The 19,262-nt window shown below is 40.2% G+C and overlaps 1 protein-coding gene across 3 annotated transcripts in view; it reads right to left on the reverse strand.

Moving 5' to 3' along the window:
* TADA2A (transcriptional adaptor 2A) overlaps positions 1-19,262 on the reverse strand; it is a 47,928-nt gene that overhangs the window by 11,502 nt on the left and 17,164 nt on the right. For all 3 annotated transcript variants that reach the window (XM_082679193.1, XM_082679194.1, XM_082679192.1), the window contains exons 5-10: positions 15,238-15,329; positions 12,299-12,456; positions 11,015-11,103; positions 9,381-9,453; positions 3,158-3,221; positions 1,773-1,816 (exon numbers count right to left, since the gene is read on the reverse strand). In XM_082679193.1, coding sequence (XP_082535319.1) covers positions 1,773-1,816; positions 3,158-3,221; positions 9,381-9,453; positions 11,015-11,103; positions 12,299-12,456; positions 15,238-15,329 — 520 coding nt within the window. The remainder of the gene's footprint in view (positions 1-1,772; positions 1,817-3,157; positions 3,222-9,380; positions 9,454-11,014; positions 11,104-12,298; positions 12,457-15,237; positions 15,330-19,262) is intronic.

Raw genomic sequence — 19,262 nt, forward strand, 5'->3', positions numbered from 1 at the left:
AAGACCTCTCAAACCACAACGCACATACCACTTCTTTCTTGGAAGCAACAGAGCTTCCTCTCAGCTCTGTATGTAAGAAATACAGTTAAAAGAATAAAGAGGCTAAACTGACCTCTGTCCACCAGCTGAGAACAGAATTTATACAAGAGTCAAGGTCTACTATGTAATGGTTAAAATCAACTGACCTATCGTGGAAAGCCCAGGAATTCAGACAAAGGAACCCACTACTGTGGCTATCAGAACGTGACCAATTATTGTCTACAGAAAGGGCAAGGGAGATCTGACCTTGGGTTATTTTTGCAAACCCACAGCTCTCGATGAGGACGAGGTTAAATAGGCAATACTGCATACTGCTAGAAGGAATATAAATTGATAAAACCATCTTTTAGGAAACAATCTGGCAGCATGTGTTAAGCATTTTTAATAATCATATTCTTCGACCTATTTAATTCCACTTCTGGGAATCTATCTTAAAAAAACAATTCTAAATACAGACAAAGCTCTATTCACAAACAAGTTTACCTTAGCTTTATTTATAATGATTAGAAAAACACTGAAAATAAGCTAAAGATCTAATAATAAAAGACAGGTTAAGCACTTCATTATATATCTATGTCTCTATACAACATATTATGTAACTATGAGAAGTGACATCATCAAAACACCATAATGTGTGTAATGGAAAGTGAAAAAGTAAAGGACATATAATGTAACCTACTTATGACCATGACGCTATTAAATGATACTTAACCCAAGACTGGCTGACCTGAACCCTCCTGGCACAGACTGTCAAACCCTATAAGATTCTATCAATTTAGCATGTGAAGCACAATCATTAGGCACTTTTACAAAAAAAAGTCTTGTGACATATAACTATTATAAACATATATAAATATTGCAATTATTATGATATCATCATTCTTATGTTCTGAACAAACTCTACAGTGTAGAAGAAAAAGTACAGAGACTCTTTCCGCCCAGCATGGGTTATCGCCAAATATTTAAAAGTAAGGTCAAAGTTAGCAATCATTTAAAAATCATAGGTTTATTTCATCATCATACAATGCTAATGTCTTTTCTGGTTTGTTTGCCCCGACCATGCAAAATAAAGCTATCATTTTCTGTTAATTTTTTTCCATAAAAATATTTTCACAACCTGATGGTCAAAGTTATTTTATGTTTAACATATAATTCCAAAACACAACCCTATCCAGTTCCAGAAAATGATCCATTAATATTCATGCTTTAATTACTATACTAATTTAAAAAAAAAGAATTCTCATGCTAGTGTTATTGACCACATATTAATGGCTTGTAACTCTTACGATGCAACAGAATTGCTCTGAAGACTTTAAAAAAATACAGATGCTGTAGTTCTACCTCCAGAGATTCTGACTTAATTAGTCTGAGGTGACTGTCAGGCATCAGAATTTTTTTTTTTTGCGGTACGCGGGACTCTCACCGCTGTGGCCTCTCCCGCTGCGGAGCACAGGCTCCGGACGCGCAGGCTCAGTGGCCATGGCTCACGGGCCCAGCCGCTCCGCGGCATGTGGGATCTTCCCGGACTGGGGCACTAACCTGTGTCCCCTGCATCGGCAGGCGGACTCTCAACCACTGCGCCACCAGGGAAGCCCCAGGGATCAGAATTTTTTAAAGATTCCTAGCTGATGCTAATATGCAACTTTGATTGAGAACTACTATCATAAATGATTTGTTTAAAACTATTCAATACTATTGGGAGAAATTTTAAAGTAAGGAAAACTAATACTTACACTGAAACTTTCTAAGGTTGATTAATCCATGGTCTCTTATAATTCTAGAATGAAAAACATATATATGATAATCAGTTTCACATTTAACAATGTTTTCCACACACAGCTTTCATTAGACATCCTAAACACTGCAAGGGGGAATCTTGAGGTCCAGAGAAGTCATTCCCCACAAAGTTCTGCAGGTCAGTAAGTCTCTAGCACAATTTTAGGCTCTCAAGCATCATATATTTTTCCTCTCCTTGGGCACTGCAGATTCTCAATAACTATCTGCTGGATGAATGAACAGATCAATAAGCACTCAAATAGTGAAAAACACGTCTGTAACTTAGATGAAACAGAAGGGAATCTGTGTCCATATCATAAAAATCATCTATTCAGCTTAGGGAAATGATAATTGAGAACAGCCGTTTAAGGGAAATCTGTGATCACACACTCAACATTTACAACTGTACATTCACAGAATGCCTTGAAGCTATTTGAAATAAATCTTGTGCATGTTTAATGGAAGGTCATCATAAAACAGAAGATCTAATAGCGACCTCAACTACTGAGTTCTACAGCACTGTCTAGTTCTAATTCCATGTTTTAAGAGAAACAGAATTTAGGTAAACCATGCAGAGTTACGTGTCTGGAACCTCTGGTTTATACCGGAGGTATTCATGACTAGCAATGAAGCTTCTCACAAGAACAGCTGGGTAATCTTCTTCAGCGCTTCTTGGAAGCTAACTCCAGACACGCAGAGAGTAAGCTCTACTTCAGATCATGTCTTGGTCCCTCCAGAGTGCCTCCCAAGTCCCATTCCTTTTTCTTGTTGTGATGCCACTGTCTCTCTAGTTATTAACACCATGGTAACATGCCTACACATACATACACATCCTCCGCATACCCTTCTCTGAACTGTTAAAGTCTCTGTAATCCAATAGGGGTTTGGGATCCATAATTTCTCAGCCTCAATGTATGTTTTTTGTTCTGTTGCAAAGAGAAGGAATAACCAAGAGTGACTGAAACTTGTTCATAATTTCTTTGAAATCCTTGTATATAAAAGACTTCTCATAAAAACTGAGCAGTTAGAATAGAGCATTATTAAGTGTAACAACTTAATAATATCTTGAATTTTTCTTGTTCCTTTTTTCCTTAAAACACCGTGTCCATATTATTCATTGGTCACCAAAACATCAAGAAAGGGTAAGGAAGGAGGAGGTTAAAAAGCAAGAAAAGGAGAGGTATTATTATCTCCTTTTAACAGATGGAAAAATTGAGATCCAAGGAGGTTAAGTGTATTCCTCAAGGTCCTAAGATGAGCCACAAGTGGAACTTGCTCTTATGGGCTATATGTGGTCAATAGTCCAAAGCCAAAAGAAGGCAGGATGGTTTTCTAGACTTACTTTTTTCGCCTTTGTCTCTCCTTTAACCTGGAATGATAGATATCTACTACAGCCATCTTCAGAGCTATAAACAAACAAACAAACAAACCCTTACATATAAATAAAGCCAAGACAAGAAGAAATCTTTTGCCCAAGCTGTCCTAAACTTTCAACCTCATACTGCTAACTATTCCACACGCACTGGTCTAGGAAATCTGTCTCTTGGAAACAAAAATACCCTAGGATAGTGAATTTCTGTATCAGTAAATTACAGTAAAGTTCTTTTTTCCTAAGTATATGTTTATATGGGATTACGCTATAGATAACAATTTCTGCTTTTTCCTGAACATCTCTTTTGACCATGCTTTGCTATGTATATTATTAGCTTTCATAAAACAGTTCAACAAGGAGTCTGAACTTTAGTAACACATGGACTAGAAATTACATCTGTCAGAGTTTCAGATTAGAAGAAAGAAATACCAAAATCTAGCATGCTGAGCTATGAGCAGATGCAGTACATCTGTATATAACTTCAATCACTGGGAAATGACCAGGAATACTTTATCCAGGCCATTCTCCCTTGGGTCTGAGATAAAAATAACATAAATTCTAGCTGGATGACCTGAAGAGATGAATGACCGCAATACTTTTTAAACTTTAAGTATTAAAAAAAAAGTATTAACTATCATGGATCTTTTGTTCATTTCTAACAAGTTCAAAAATTTAAACATTGCTTCATTTTTCCTCATAACTGCCCACAAACTAAAAATAATTCAATAATATCAGGTCCAAGATTTAAGGCAATGGTTTTCAAACATTTTTTCAGGTTGCAGAACTCTTTCTATAAATGAACTCTTTCTTGATTTACATGTGTTCCATACAGAAGCATAGGTACCACAGAATGCCCCATACCCTGCCAGTGTTTCCTAATAAATGCTGGGGAATGATAGGCTCTAGAACGCTGTGCTGGTGGAGATGCGCTTTACATAACTATGTGGTGGGAGAGGAAGGAGGCATGGGGAGAAGAGGAACTGTCTCTGACATGCAGTACAACCAAGTACGAGTTTTATAGTGGACTCTACCTTACTTCTTATGAGAAAGAGAAATTAGGACGTCAACAGTTCAAGGCAGAAAGAGAAGCAAATAAAATAGCTAAGTAAATAGTTAACATCCACTGAGTATTTATCATGTTCCAGGATCTTTAGGTGCCTTATCTCGTTTATCTACTCAATAATAAGATGAGTTCAACATGACAGAAACTACCTGAAGATCCAGTGGAAGTTAGTGCTAATTTTGACAAAAGATTTCGGTAATTTTTCTAAGACACTAACTTATCATGTTGTTTCTTGAGATTTGTGTGGGAATGACTTAATTAAACAGAAAAAAAACTGAAGAGACTGTGTTACAGAAAAACTCTATAAATAAATCCTGCTGATAAATGGTTCTGGTGCTTGATCATTTCAGTAGTTTAAACTTGTACAACTGGCCCTGGAGAACAAAGGGAAGGAAGGGAACACAGAGAAACAAATGGGAGAACTGGAATTCTCCCAGAGAAAAATTCATAGTTGAAGCTCTCCCTTGTCTTTATGAAGCACACTCCGATAGCAGCAACTGATTATAAGATCTTAACTGCACGAATAACCCAGGGAGGACCACAGCACAGCAGGCAGAACAGAAATGAGAGGGAGACGCTGAAAGAATGAGAATCACAGGTTCATATTCTACTTAAAGTGAGTGGAGGGTCTAGTAAAGCAGGCGAAGACCGAGAGCTCCTTAGAAACAAACAAACCCAAAGCACCCATAACCTCTCCACCGATGCCAGGCCTCTGAAATCTCAGTTTCGGGGGATGACTAGTCTCCCTGTGACCACACTGGGGACTGATAACAAAGTTTCCAAACGGCTGGCCTTAAAATATTTCAAGAAGTGGGCAGAAGTCAGAGGCAGCTCCTTCCCACTGCAGTGTATTTCTAACATTGTTCAAAATAGCTGGCAACATGTTTCTGTTTTCCTGACAGAAGGCACCTACTGCTTGCTTGGCAAGAAAACCTACTCAGAGGCCTTAACTACAGGGAAGCCAATCAAAAGCCCTACTGCAAGCGCACAAGCACAAACCTGTGACTCAGGTATTCCCCAGAAGCAAAGCTGTTTAAAAGTCATTTCCCCCCAGAGATTTTGGCCGAGATGTACGCAAGCAGCGCTATGAAGGAAAGCCAACCAAGTGACCTAATGGTTGAAGTCAGCAACGAGGAAGCCTTAGCCAAGTCACTTCACTCCTTTGTGCATTTCTCTGAAAGTAGAATGGGAAAATATCGATGTCCACCTCTCAGAAATGTGGTTAAGCTATAGAAGGTAAAAAATGTGAAATCTAAAAAGAAAAAAAAAAAGGTTCAAGGTTGTAGAGACATTAAGTACAGCACAGTATTAAGAGCACAGACTCAAGATGGCCCTGCCACTTGCAGGTCACCTCTTGACCTCAGGCAAGTTACTTGAGATTTCTACTCCTCAATTCTCCCATCTATAAAATGGGGGTAAGAGTAATAACACCTAACCCAGAGAGTTTTGTGAGGATTAAATGAGTTCATGTGTGTCAAGGACTTAAATGGTACCTGGCAAACAGTAAGTGCTATACGTATTAGCTATTATTATTAATAGCATTCATGTCTAAAAAGTCCTAAACATGAAGCAGCCAAATCACCATCAAGGGAAGGGCACTGCCAATAGGTAGGTAACAGGCACAGTGACCAGGCTGGACCTCTGACTGACTAATTGTTAAAGGCTCTAAAGGCTGACAATACGGACCAAAGAAAGAAAATCTGGGGGGAAAAAGTGGGGGAGTATCCACATCTGGCCAAGAAATTTTACTGAAATTGGCTTTCCAAATAGAAGGAGAGTAAACTGCTCTAATGTGCAACCCTGAGAAGTGCTGAAAACACAGGCCCAGTGCAGAGGAAGGAGCTCTTGATGCCCCTTGCTTGCCTGGGTTATGGGCCAGCGATGATTAGAAGATGCTGCACGCAGGGCTTAGCACCTGTGAAACTCTGAGAAAGAAGAGTCCACAAATTTAGGAGAGATTTCCCCAAATGAAAGCAGATGGAGAGCGATGTCCCCTAAGGAAAAGGAAACTATGCTGTGTGTCTGCACTGACATCACACAACATGCCACAGGGAGCGCCGAGTTATGTCTTTTGCATCTCTCTCTCTCTGGACCAATAATTTCTGTTTATTTCAATAAAATACGAGGAGGTGTCATTTAGGGATCTCAGAACCTCCTTATTTTCTTCCTTAGACACTACTTCACATGCAATATCTTTTGGGGGCTCATTCTGAAAGACTTCTGGTATGGTGGAATGTAATTACATGTCCCTCCATTGTGTCCCAGGCCTCTATAATGGACCATTTAAACCCCCTTTATTAGACAAATTCCGTGAATCACAGCAAAAGTCTTGGGTGAGGAAAAGAGCTTCCTGGCATCACCCAATTTTCTAGATGTAGTCTTTCTAGGGGATGGGATACAAAGCCCAGCCAAACAGTTTACTTCCTTCTAGTAGTTGTGAGGAAACGTAAAAGGAATGTTATTAATGCTCAGTAATATTAGGAGTATAATGGTATAATGGAATGGCAATAACACCAATCTGAATTATGTACCACGTTTCATTGGAGACATTCACCCTGACTAATCAGCATCATCTGTTCTTTGCTGGCCAGGGACACAAAGAAACAGCATGCAAATTTCCAAGGACTTGCCCAAGATCACAGTGACTCAGAAGCAAGCCTGAGGTTGAATCACTGTCCTGATGTGCACAAAATATGTGCCCCTCTTTCTGTTCTAGGTGTGCATAGAAAGCTCCTTCTCATTCCCTCCTAGTTTCCTTGGGCTCCTAGTCCCCTTCACTGAGAGTTCCAGGAGAAACTGCTGGAACAATATGTGCCCAACTGGACAGTGGGTCATACTGCCAAAGGAGCTAATATGAGAACTTAGAACCATAAACAAAGCATCCCTTTGTGGCACCAGCAAGTCTTCCCTTTGATCTCCAGTCCTGCCAAACCTCTTTATGACGCTATCACCTTTTAAAAAGCACCCATCTAAACATCTTACAGTTCACTACTAGACAGGGAGGGAAAGGAGAGGCAGGGATTATTATTATATAAGCGCTGTTAAAACTACTTATGGGGCTTCCCTGGTGGCACAGTGGTTGAGAGTCTGCCTGCCAGTTCAGGGGATGCGGGTTTGAGCCCTGGTCTGGGAGAATCCCACATGCCGCAGAGCAACCAGGCCTGTGAGCCACAACTACTGAGCCTGCGCGTCTGGAGCCTGTGCTCCGCAATAAGAGAGGCCGCGATAGTGAGAGGCCCGCGCACCACGATGAAGAGTGGCCCCCGCTCGCCGCAGCTAGAGAAAGCCCTCGCACAGAAACGAAGACCCAACATAGCCAAAAATAATAAATAAATAAATTAATTAATTTAAAAAACAAAAAAACAAAAACTGCTTATGTATAACAATCAATAACTGATTCTTAGTTCAAATGAATTAGAATCAAATAACTTAAAAGGCTGTAGAAACTGTAGAAAGAACACAAATAACTAAAGTATGTTATAGGTTTGAAATGCTAACTGAAATAAAACTTGCTAATCAATTGCTTCTTTTTGATTTTTTTCCCTTTTGCCCTCACTTAATTACAGAAGGGACCATAAGTGTACCAGCAGAAATTGCAAATCGTGCTTCCACAAAGGATGAAGAGTGAAATTAAATACCAACCATTACTACAGTTTTCTTAATAATGTTGAGGCTTAAGAATGAAGACCTTGGATTAGGGCCTGGAGAAGTGATTCAGCAAGTCCCTTACATAGTTGAGCCATGACTGACATAAGAGATTTTGACTTTCAAAAGTTCAGTACTTTTGAATACTATCTAAAAGAATGATATTTATGAAACTGCTTTTTTGTATTCTGGATAAGAAAGATATAAGCCAGGAAACAATACCATTTTGATTAAAGCTGGTGTGTATGATGAGGAATACTGAATGGCAACCTGCACACTGCCTTCAAGAGAATGACACACGAGGTGAGAATAGACAATAACGTGAATTATCAGGGTTGAAAAGCAGAGATTGACATGGAAGACTGAACAAACACAATGGCTCTAGTGAATGCTAAAGCAGTTTGCTTTAAAGCTTTCCTCTTTTAGTTCAATCTACGTCACTTTGACTTTCCTTAAAGTTGTGTGGGAGAAGAGAAATGAAATTTTGCAAAGAAAAAAACTGCTCAAGAAATATGTAGAGAAAAAACTCTAAAGGTAAAATTTTTATGAGGACTCTTTCTTGGTCCCAGATCTGATGTAACAAATATCTAGTCAGCTCTTCTGTGGAGAGAAGAATAAAACTCCCCTTCAAGAGACAGAGGACCAGTTAATGCAACATGAAAACTTGATTTAAAATGCAACAAGGATTCTAACTTGCCTTTCCTACCTGGGATATACATTTAAGAAAAGCAATGAAGATGTTGTTTAGGAAATACAGAATCCAAAGGAGCATTATTCACCTACTGCATCACCCTCAATTCTGGGCTGAAATGAAACAGAAGATTGGGGATTATTTTAAATATGTAGTTCACTGAAAATGGAAAGAAGGAAAAAGACATTCACTGAAAGTCTAACCATCCACTTTTGAAAGCCCTGTTGGCATTAGCCATTTACGTTACAACAAAAGAGTTGACATAAATCCTTAGAGGGTTAATCTTAGATGAGAATTCAGGAGTGCTAAAAATTCAACAGTTCTGAGAAACAAGAGATTTCCAATCTTGGTCTAAAAACTCTTGAACTTCCATTCTTTTCCCCTGCTATGGGAAATTTTGCATAACAAATTATAGTGAACATCTAGTATCAGCAGTTGTTATTGAAGTCCCAAGGTCTTCACCCTGATTCCCTTTCTTTTAAGGAGGCAGTGAGGGCCATTTAACCAATTACCTCAGTGTAGGCTCATCTCAGCCAAAAGAAAGCTTACACAGTCCAAGGGATGGGATATTCCCAACTACCCTTATGTGATCAACATTCTCACCACCATCACAAATGATCTTTCTCATTATGGTCAAATCCCAGCAACAGGGTAAGTTCAGCAACTTAACCACTGTAATTTGGGTCCCATGAGGGGCAGGAGACATGTTTTATTCATTCTTATATTTCTAGCACCCAATACAGTGTCATCACAGTTTGCAATCAATAAAAACACTGGCTGTAATAAAATGTTACCGTGTAAAATGTCCGAGTCATCTTCAACAAAATCAATGTCTCTCAAGTCCCACTCTGCATAATTGTCAAACTCCTGTTTGGGGAAAAAAAATTCCCATCTAAAATCCATCAGCTTTGAGTAATGCCTTTACAGGAGCCATGCTTTAGAAGCAAATACATAAACAAACACTTGCTAAAAAGTACTGAATGGAGTACAAGGCCAGGACAACTGCCATAAGTAAATAAGTCATGGGAGAAAACTGAGAGGCTTTCAGGCAGCAGTGACAGCAAAAAATGAGAAAGTTATGAGTCCAGGAATAAAGCCAAACATATTGTTCTAAAAACTAAAAGTAGTCTGTTCATGAAATCTAACTCAAGAAAACTTAACTCCTACTAGCCCTTCGAGTATTGGGTTGGCCGAAAAGTTCGTTTGGGTTTTTCTGTAAGATGTTATGGAAAAACCCAAACGAACTTTTTGGCCTAACCAATATTTAGGTAAGAAAATTGCCTGCATTAATTCATCTACCTTTTTACCACCATCTAGGGCTCTACTTATCCCATAATATTGCTTACCTAGCTCAGTGGGTAGATTTGTTCATGTTCTATTCAATGACTACAATCTGTAGGGGTAGTGTCTCTGAGGTAGCTCTACAATTGCAGCTGCCATGAACAAAATGCTGACCTGGGTGTGGCTAGCAAAACTGTCTGTAGTTTGCTAAACTTTAATTACCTCCAAGAGTACTATAATTGCGGATTAGGTGATAAATCAAGAGACTTGTGACTACATTCACATGGCTTTTAACTCCAGGGCTGAATGAAGAACATGTAGTTTTTATACACATTCATCATTCTTTATAAACTTGTGAATATAGTATAGAGGTCAGCAAACTACAGCCTATAGACCAAATTCAGCCCACTGCCTATTTCTGTAAATAGTTTTACTGGAGCACAGGCCTGCTCATTTGTTTACTATTATCTATGCTCCTTTTGCATAATAATGGCAAAGTTTAGTTCCAACGGAGAATTTATGGTCTACAAAATCTAAAATATTTACTATCTGGACCTTAATAGAAAGTTTGCCAACCCCCGATATAGTACAACCTCGAAACCCCCTAGATGTGGAGTGAAACTTAAGAAATAGGTTTTTGGGGCTTCCCTGGTGGCGCAGTGATTAAGAATCTGTCTGCCAATGCAAGGGACACGGGTTCGAGCCCTGGTCTGGGAAGATCCCACATGCTGCGGAGCAACTAAGCCCATGCACCACAACTACTGAGCCCGCGTGCCACAACTACTGAAGCCCAGGCACCTAGAGCCCGTGCTCTGCAACAGGAGAAGCCACTGCAATGAGAAGCCCGCGCACCGCAACGAAGAGTAGCCCCCGCTCCCCCCAACTAGAGAAAGCCCGCGCGCAGCAACGAAGACCCAATGCAGCCAAAAATAAAAATAAATAAAATAAAATAATTTAAAAGAAATAAGTTTTTGCTCTGAAGAACTTTTATCTTTCTAAAAGAAATATTTACAAATGAGAAAAAGGCACTCAAATGGAGAAAATGTGGCTCCACAAGTTACAGTGCTATGAAAATCTCTTTTTAGTGGTATGGAACCTATAGGTAAGAGAGATAGCCTCATCCTAAACAAAAACAAGTTTCTCTTACCTCAATGAAATCTGCTCGAGCTGGCATGTATCCCGCCATGTCCCGAGAAAGCAAGGAGTCAAAGGTAGGTCGGGGAGGGTCATCTGTAGCTGAAAGAATTTAGTTTTTCTTAGTTACTTAATAAGATACTAGCATAAAAAAGTGACACAAAGCAAGTCCTAATTTAGACTCTGAAATATTTTTGTTTGGAAAAAGACAGCGTCTGAGAGGATAAATAAAATGCAAGAGATTTTTATAAAGAAAAAGTAAAGAAAGATAAAGTATTAATGGAAACAAATTGATTTCTTGAAAAGGAAACTAAGACTTAGGGAATCCTCTAAGTAAATACAGAAATTCCCTCTTATTTTTGCTTTCCTAATATGAAAGAAAATCAAGGATCTTTTCTTCAGTATTACAGAATTTAAGTATTTACCCTGTCTGCTTCAGCTCCCTTACCCCTTAGGACCAATCTCAATTTAAAAATCCCATCCAACTGACAGGGAAAAAACCCCACTGGATTTGGAGTAAGCCAGAATTGAGTGCAGGCTCTACTGTAACATCCACTAGTCCCATGACCTTGTACAAATTATTTAACCTTTCTGAATCTCAGTTTCCTTGTGTGCAAAACAAGAGCACTTGCTCTGCCTGTCTCACTGGGTTGCCACGAGGAAGAAATGGTCTAAGGCATTTGAGAACAAAGTGCTAACATCCAAAGGGCTATCCAAATAGGAGGTATCATCAGGTTTTGAGTTAGTCACCTATGAAACTGTTTCCAGAGAGTATGAGGAAAGAGGCGGGGAAAGAAAAACATTCATATTTCATTACTCGTGCTCTGGGAGTCATTCAGCAAAGATGTCCATTTATAATTCATCATGGGTTTGGTTACGTTTTGTTAGAAGACCCATGAGTCCCTAAGTCACATAAGATTTAAAAAAAAGAAAACGATGGGCTTCCCTGGTGGCGCAGTGGTTGAGAGTCCGCCTGCCAACGCAGGGGATATGGGTTCGTGCCCCGGTCTGGGAGGATCCCACATGCCGCAGAGCGGCTGGGCCCGTGAGCCATGGCCGCTGCGCCTGCGCGTCCGGAGCCTGTGCTCCGCAACGGAAGAGGCCCGCATACCGCAAAAAAAATAAATTAATTAATTAAAAATAAAATAAAATTAAAAAAAAGACAACGAAAAGTTTGCTATTATTACCACAACCAAGTGGACAAAAATAACAAATTGCTTCTTGGACTTAACACTGAGATGATTAATTATAATAAGCTAAATACTGAACTCTCTTACTGATACAGGGAGGTACTTACAGTGAAATGGAATGGCTGTGTCAGCAGTTTTTGCCTCCTCTGCTTGCTTCAGGTTCAGCAGGGTAGATGCAAATAGAGGGTTATTGATGAAATGCTTCATGTAGTGCTTCTCACACTCCTCCTTGGTCTTGGTGCACATTTGATTGGCTACATCCTGCCTAGAGTGTGGAAAAAGAGAGAAGGAAGTAGTGCTTTCATTTATACATAATGGTCAAAGCATGGTTTGTTCTTTCCATATTTTAAGTCCTACCTATATAATGTCTGGAACTTGACACCTCCAAACTGGTATCAGGGAGCTATCAGCAGAACATTGAGACAAATACAAACATAGTACTGGTGCAATCTGATGTTCCAAATCCTGCTATTCCGAGATATGGAAACAATATTTAAAAAGCCCTTTCCTGGACTTCCCTGGCGGTCCACTGGTTAAGACTCTGCCCTTCCAATGCAGGGGGTGCGGGTTCGATCCCTGATCGGGAAATGGAGATCCCACATGCCTTACGGCATGGCCAAAAAAAAAAAAAAGCCCTTTCTTTTCTACCAAAAGAAAGGAAGACCACTAGAAAATATGTAAGCTAGGCTCTACCGAAAAAATTGCTATAAATAATAATAAGCCACTTCAGAACATTTAAAATGTACATAAGAGTAGTTTTTTTGTTTTTTTTTTTTGCGGTACGCGGGCCTCTCACTGTTGTGGCCTCTCCCGTTGCGGAGTACAGGCTCAGGACGCGCAGGCTCAGCAGCCATGGCTCACGGGCCCAGCCGCTCCACGGCACGTGGGATCCTCCCGGACCAGGGCACGAACCTGTGTCCCCTGCATCGGCAGGCGGACTCTCAACCACTGCGCCACCAGGGAAGCCCCAAGAGTAGTTTTATATTCACGTTTTATAGTTTACAAAACACTTCACATGAACAGACATTTCTTTACTACAGCTCTCACGACAGACCAAGCTCTCAGCTAGAAATATTCACAACATAATTTAAATAAATCCTAGTATTAACTATGTAGTGTATTTACTATCTCAATTTCACAGATGAAAAAATGAGGCCCAAAGAGATTAAGAAACTTGCTTAAGAACACAAAGCACATAAGTGACAAAGCCACTTAATTTTTACTTAAGACCTCTGACTCCTGGCCCAGATGATGGAAAGGTAGAGGTGAAATCTCTCTAAGTCTGCTCTCAACTTCTCTCTTCCACAGTACTTCACTTGTCCTTTTCCTAAGCCATTACTATGCTCTGCTTTGTGTACTTCCATCATCTGTACATATATTTTGATTCCCCTACTAGACTATAAGCTTCTTGAGGTCAGGATACATGTCATAATTCTTGGCTCTAGCATCCTCACCACCAAGCTTAGTGTCTTACTTACTTAATAGTATCTTAGCGGATAGAGAAACAATGGTCTTTTTGTGGTCTTTGCTGAGAGGGAAGGGGGACAAAGAGGATTAGCCTATTTTACAGTTAGAATGGTAGGCAAAAAGTGAAAAACCAGGCCAAAGGTAACTAGCAAGCGAATGATCACTTTTCCTATCTTCTTTGGTATTCCCATAGTAACCAGTATTTTATGATACTTAATAAATGTTGAATGAATGGATACGAGCAAAATGTGAACGGAACTCAACTCTCCTTCTTCAAGGCCCTGGACGTAAGGGAGGCAGCACAGTATTATTCTATTAACATCAGGATAGATTATCTACACTAGGAAGTCAGGACAAGGAAGAGCTAGTTAAGGGCCCTTCACTAATAAACTATGTGGTCGTAAGAAGTCATTTTAACTCCCTAAGCTTCAGATTCTTCATGAACAAAATATATTTAAAAATGCCTCCAGGGCTTCCCTGGTGGCGCAGTGGTTGAGAGTCCGCCTGCCGATGCAGGGGACGCGGGTTCGTGCCCCGGTCCGGGAAGGTCCCACATGACACGGAGCGGCTGGGCCCGTGAGCCACGGCCGCTGAGCCTGAGCATCGGAGCCTGTGCTCCACAACAGGAGAGGCCACAGCAGTGAGAGGCCTGCATACCGCAAAAAAAAAAAAAAGAAAAAAAAAAAGCCTCTGCTGGGACTTCCCTGGTGGTGCATTAGTTAAGAATCCGCCTGCCAAGGCAGGCGACACATGTTCGATCCCTGGTCCGGGAAGATCCCACATGCTGTGGAGCAACTAAGCCCATGAGCCACAACTACTGAGCCTGTGCTCTAGAGCCCACGACCCACAACTACTGAAGCCCGCGTGCCTAGAACCCGTGCTCCTCAACAAGAGAAGCCACTGCCATAGGAAGCCTGCGCAACACAAGAAATACCCAACTCAGCCAAAATAACTAACTAAATAAATAAAATCATTAAAAAAAAAAAGCCTCTGCTATCTAGTTCACAAAATGAAATCATCGGTGTGAAAATACTCCCAAAAGGTAAAAATGAAAGTGGTGGTATTATTAGTAAGCAGTGTCACCTCACATGGCAACAGCCATGAGTGCTATTCAGTTCTTGCAGGTATCTACAAGCTAAAAACAGGCAATGAGGATAGGCAGTCTGTCAAACTTGAATCTCAGGTAAGCCATGGTTGTCTAAAGTCTGACTCACTTAAATGACGAGGGCATCTACAGCCAAGAAAAATTCAGAAATCAGAAAGGAGCAATAACTAATAAGTCTAAACTTCCCCACTATTCAGAAAGGACTAACCAACCTTCCTTGTGTGGATATGTCCAAAGCAGCCCTTTAGAGCTATCGAGTCATGGACCACTAAACATCTCATAGCCGTGTGAGGCATTTAGGCCTTGGAAAATAATGTGCAGAGGGGAAGAGGACTTGTCTCTAAGTCATGGGTCAATAGAAAAGCAACATATGGCCCCCAAACTCCTTTTCCTGAGGCTCCTCCTTTTACCCTCAACAGCACCTTCTTTTTGGAGCCCACTAGCACAGGAGAACCCTTATTCCCAAGCTCTTACCAATTTCCAAAGCCACAGTCCATCACAGCTTCTAAAAGGGCCATTTCTTCTTGAGCAGTCCAGCTGGGGTCAAGAACAGGAAAATCTGAGGTCTAAGGAAGAAAAAGTTTGGCCTAAGAACAGACACAGAAATGGAACCCGGCAACCCCAAATGTAATCCTAATTATAGTCAAATGGCTGTTATTCTCATGGTATTGAGAGGTGCCTACAGTACATTCTTATTAGCTGTCCACACCCCCCCACCTCTACTTCCACCATTAGCTACAAGAGTCTACAATAAATATTATCAACCATAAATGTCACTGTAACTCAGGCAGAAATATATGTTTTTTAAACTTAGCAAAAAGGTAAAGATAAGTATTATAGTATGTTCCCATTTAGCTAAGAAAGATAGGAATACAAATATGCATATTTCGATCATTTAAAATGCAAGAATAAACCATACATTAAAACCAAGGTTACCTATGGGGGAGGGAGGGAGGAAATAGGGTGGAAAGGACAAGGATAGAAGCTGGACCTCTCTGAATATTCCTTGTTTGTAGACTTGACTTTGAAAACATAAACACTGTACATTAACTATTAAATTTTAAAATCACAAGAATCAAAAGCAAAATGACATAAACCTGTGAATTAATTTTAAGGCATAATCACACAGGAAGAAACAATCCCAAGTGACTAAAACACAGTAACTTGACTATTTATTTCTAGTAGAATATACCTTAAAAGTAAAAGGAACTGCCAAAAAAATCTTAAACTGTTTTCAAGTAGTGTTGGTACAGTTGTTCTGAGATTATTACATGTTGATATGCTGTGGGGTAAAGCAAATAAGTAACTGTATTGGTGTCACTGCACAGTGGGACTTGGAGCTTGGGGAAAAAAAAGAGATGTAAGATCTATGAGGCTATGTAAAACCATGTAGTCTTGTCATTTGAATTGAAAGTTTTAGTATGGGGACTTCCCTGGTGGCACAGTGGTTAAGAATCCGCCTGCCGATGCAGGGGACATGGGTTCGAGCCCTGGTCCGGGAAGATCCCACATGCTGAGGAGCAGCTAAGCCCGTGCGTCACAACTACTGAACCTGCGCTCTAGAGCCCACAAGCCACAACTACTGAGCCCGCGTGCCACAACTGCTGAAGCCCGCGTGCCTAGAGCCCATGCTCCGCAACAAGAGAAGCCACCGCAATGAGAAGCCCGGGAACTGCAACAAAGAACAGCCCCCACTCACTGTAGCTAGAGAAAGCCCGCGCGCGGCAACGAAGACCCAACGCAGCCAAAAAAATAAAAAATAAATTAATAAATAAATTTAAAAAACAAGAAAGTTTTAGTATGAACTCATGATGTATTTGTCTTAAAACAATAATTTCCCTTATAGAGAACTAGTGATTACCAGTCGGGGAGAGGGGGGCACAATACAAGGGTGGAGGAGTGGGAGGTACAAACTACTGGGTGTAAGAGAGGCTACAAGGATGTATTGTACAACACAGGAAACACAGCCAATATTTTGTAATAACTGTAAATGACGTGTCACCTTTAAAAATTGTACAAGAAATTAAAAAAAAAATTCCTATCACTGTTCAGTGAAAAGGTCTAGAAAAAATGACAAACCCAGTAGCAATTAACACTTCTAGTACCCAGTATGTGGTCTCTAAATACAATTTCCCACTAAAGGAACCAGGGCTCCTTGAAGAAAAAGGCAATTCCAGGTTTGGGTAGGAAATGTACAAGATGAGACTGGAACACTCCATTACACTGGAAATCAAAGAAACTCTCAAAGACGAAAAGAGTCCTGTCAAAAGGATTCAGAGGTCAACTTGTAGAGGCTCCCACTGACCAAAAATGGAACATTCTGAATTAATAAGAACTGCAAAGGATTACAACACATTAAACATTCTAAATATCTAGAGGATGCCAGGGAACCAACTCATACTTTGAAAACTAGTAAATAATGGAAATAATTTATCCTGCCCTTCTGTACAAACTTTACCTCAGGGTGACCACATAGATAATAAACTTTCTTTTTGTAGAATTATTTAATCTCATAAATTAAAAGGAGTGATAGAATTGAAAGATAACTATGTATTTTGCAATCCCAGAAGAAAAGATCTAAACAATGATCATGAATGAATCTGATATAGCCAGTATATATTAACTACTAATTTATAGGAAACACAGAAGTCAGAGGACCACGTTAATCAGCAAAATCTAGACTGCAGTAACATCCATAAGATAAACCCAGGTTTTTAAACAATCAAACTATATGAGACAAGAGAAAGAGTGAGAGAAGGAGGGGAAGGAGAGGGAGAACCCACAGGATAAATATATGAGGCAATCAATTGGAATGTATGGACCATATCTGAATTCCAAATAGCACTGTAAAAGGTAAAAGAAAAATGATGACACCACTACACATTCACCATGCCCACTAGAATACCAGGATGAAGAAAATGACAATAACAAAACTTGGCAAGCATGTGGAGCAATCAGAACTCTCATACGCTGCTAGTTGAGGTGTAAAGTGATACAACCATTTAAGGGAACTTTTTGACAGTTTCTTAAAAGTTAAATAATCATTTATTTTACGACCCAGCAATTCCACTCCTAAGTGTTTACCCAAGAAAAACGAAAATATACGTCCATAGAAAGCCTTATACAAAAATGTTCAAAGCAGCTTTATTCTTTTTTTCTTTCTTAAAGTATTTTTTAAAAATTAATTTATTTATGGGCTTCCCTGGTGGCGCAGTGGTTGAGAGTCCACCCGCCAATGCAGGGGACACGGGTTCGTGCCCCAGTCCGGGAAGATCCCACATGCCGTGGAGTGGCTAGGCCTGCTCCACAACGGGAGAGACCACAACAGTGAGAGGCCTGCATACCGCCAAAAATAATAATAATAATAATAATTTATTTATGTATTTATTTTTTGGCTGCATTGGATCTTCATTGCTGCGTGTGCTTTTCTAGTTGCGGCGAGCAGGGGCTACTCTTTGTTGCAGTACGTGGGCTTCTCATCACGGTGGCTTCTCTTGTTGCGGAGCACAGGCTCTAGACACGCGGGCTTCAGTAGCTGTGGCATGTCGGCTTAGTAGTTGTGGCTCGTGGGCTCTAGAGCACGGGCTCAGCAGTTGTGGCGCACAGGCTTAGTTGCTCCACGGCATGTGGGATCTTCCCGGACCAGGGCTCAAACCCGTGTACCCTGCACTGGCAGGCGGATTCTTAACCACTGCACCACCAGGAAGTCCCTTTCTTTTTTTCTTTTTTTTTTTTGATGTGGGCCATTTTTAAAGTCTTTATTGAATTTGTTACAATATGGCTTCTGTTTTATGTTTTGGTTTTTTGGCCCTGACGCATGTTGGATCTTAGCTCTCCAACGAGACCCCCTGTATTGGACGGCAAAATCCCAACCACTGGACCACCAGGGAAGTCCCTCACAGCAGCTTTACTCTTAATAGCCCCAAACTAGGCAAAGCCCAGTCTCTATCAACAGGAGAATGGATAAACAAACTGTGCTATACTCATACCATGAAATATTACTCAGTAACAGAAAAGAATGAACTATTATTATATACAACTTGAATAAATCTCAAAAACATGCTGAATGAAAAGAAACCAGAAACAAGAGTACAGACAGAATGAATCCATTTATATGCAGTTCTAGAATATGCAAAACTGATCTATGGTGATAAAAATCAGAATAGTGATTGTTTCAGGTGTGGAGAAGAGAGCAGAGTTTTTTTTAAAAAAGCTTTTTTGAGATGACTGGAGAAATGTGAACTGAGTTACTTTAAAATTTTAGAGTGACCTAATGAGACATTTACAGATGAAATGATATGATATCTAGGGGATTTGTTTCAAAATAAGCTGGAGGGGTACGGGTTTAGATGAAACAAGATAGGGTATGAGTTGGCAATTTTAAGAACCAGTGACAGGTATATGGGAATTTATTACACTATATGTGGTAGCTGATTACAATGGTGGCCCCTAATGAACTTCTAGAATTCACACCTTCACGTGGTCCCTTCCCATTTAAT

This window comes from Grampus griseus, assembly GCF_964374135.1.
Source record: "Grampus griseus genome assembly, chromosome: 20".
Classification (NCBI taxonomy): domain Eukaryota; kingdom Metazoa; phylum Chordata; class Mammalia; order Artiodactyla; family Delphinidae; genus Grampus; species Grampus griseus.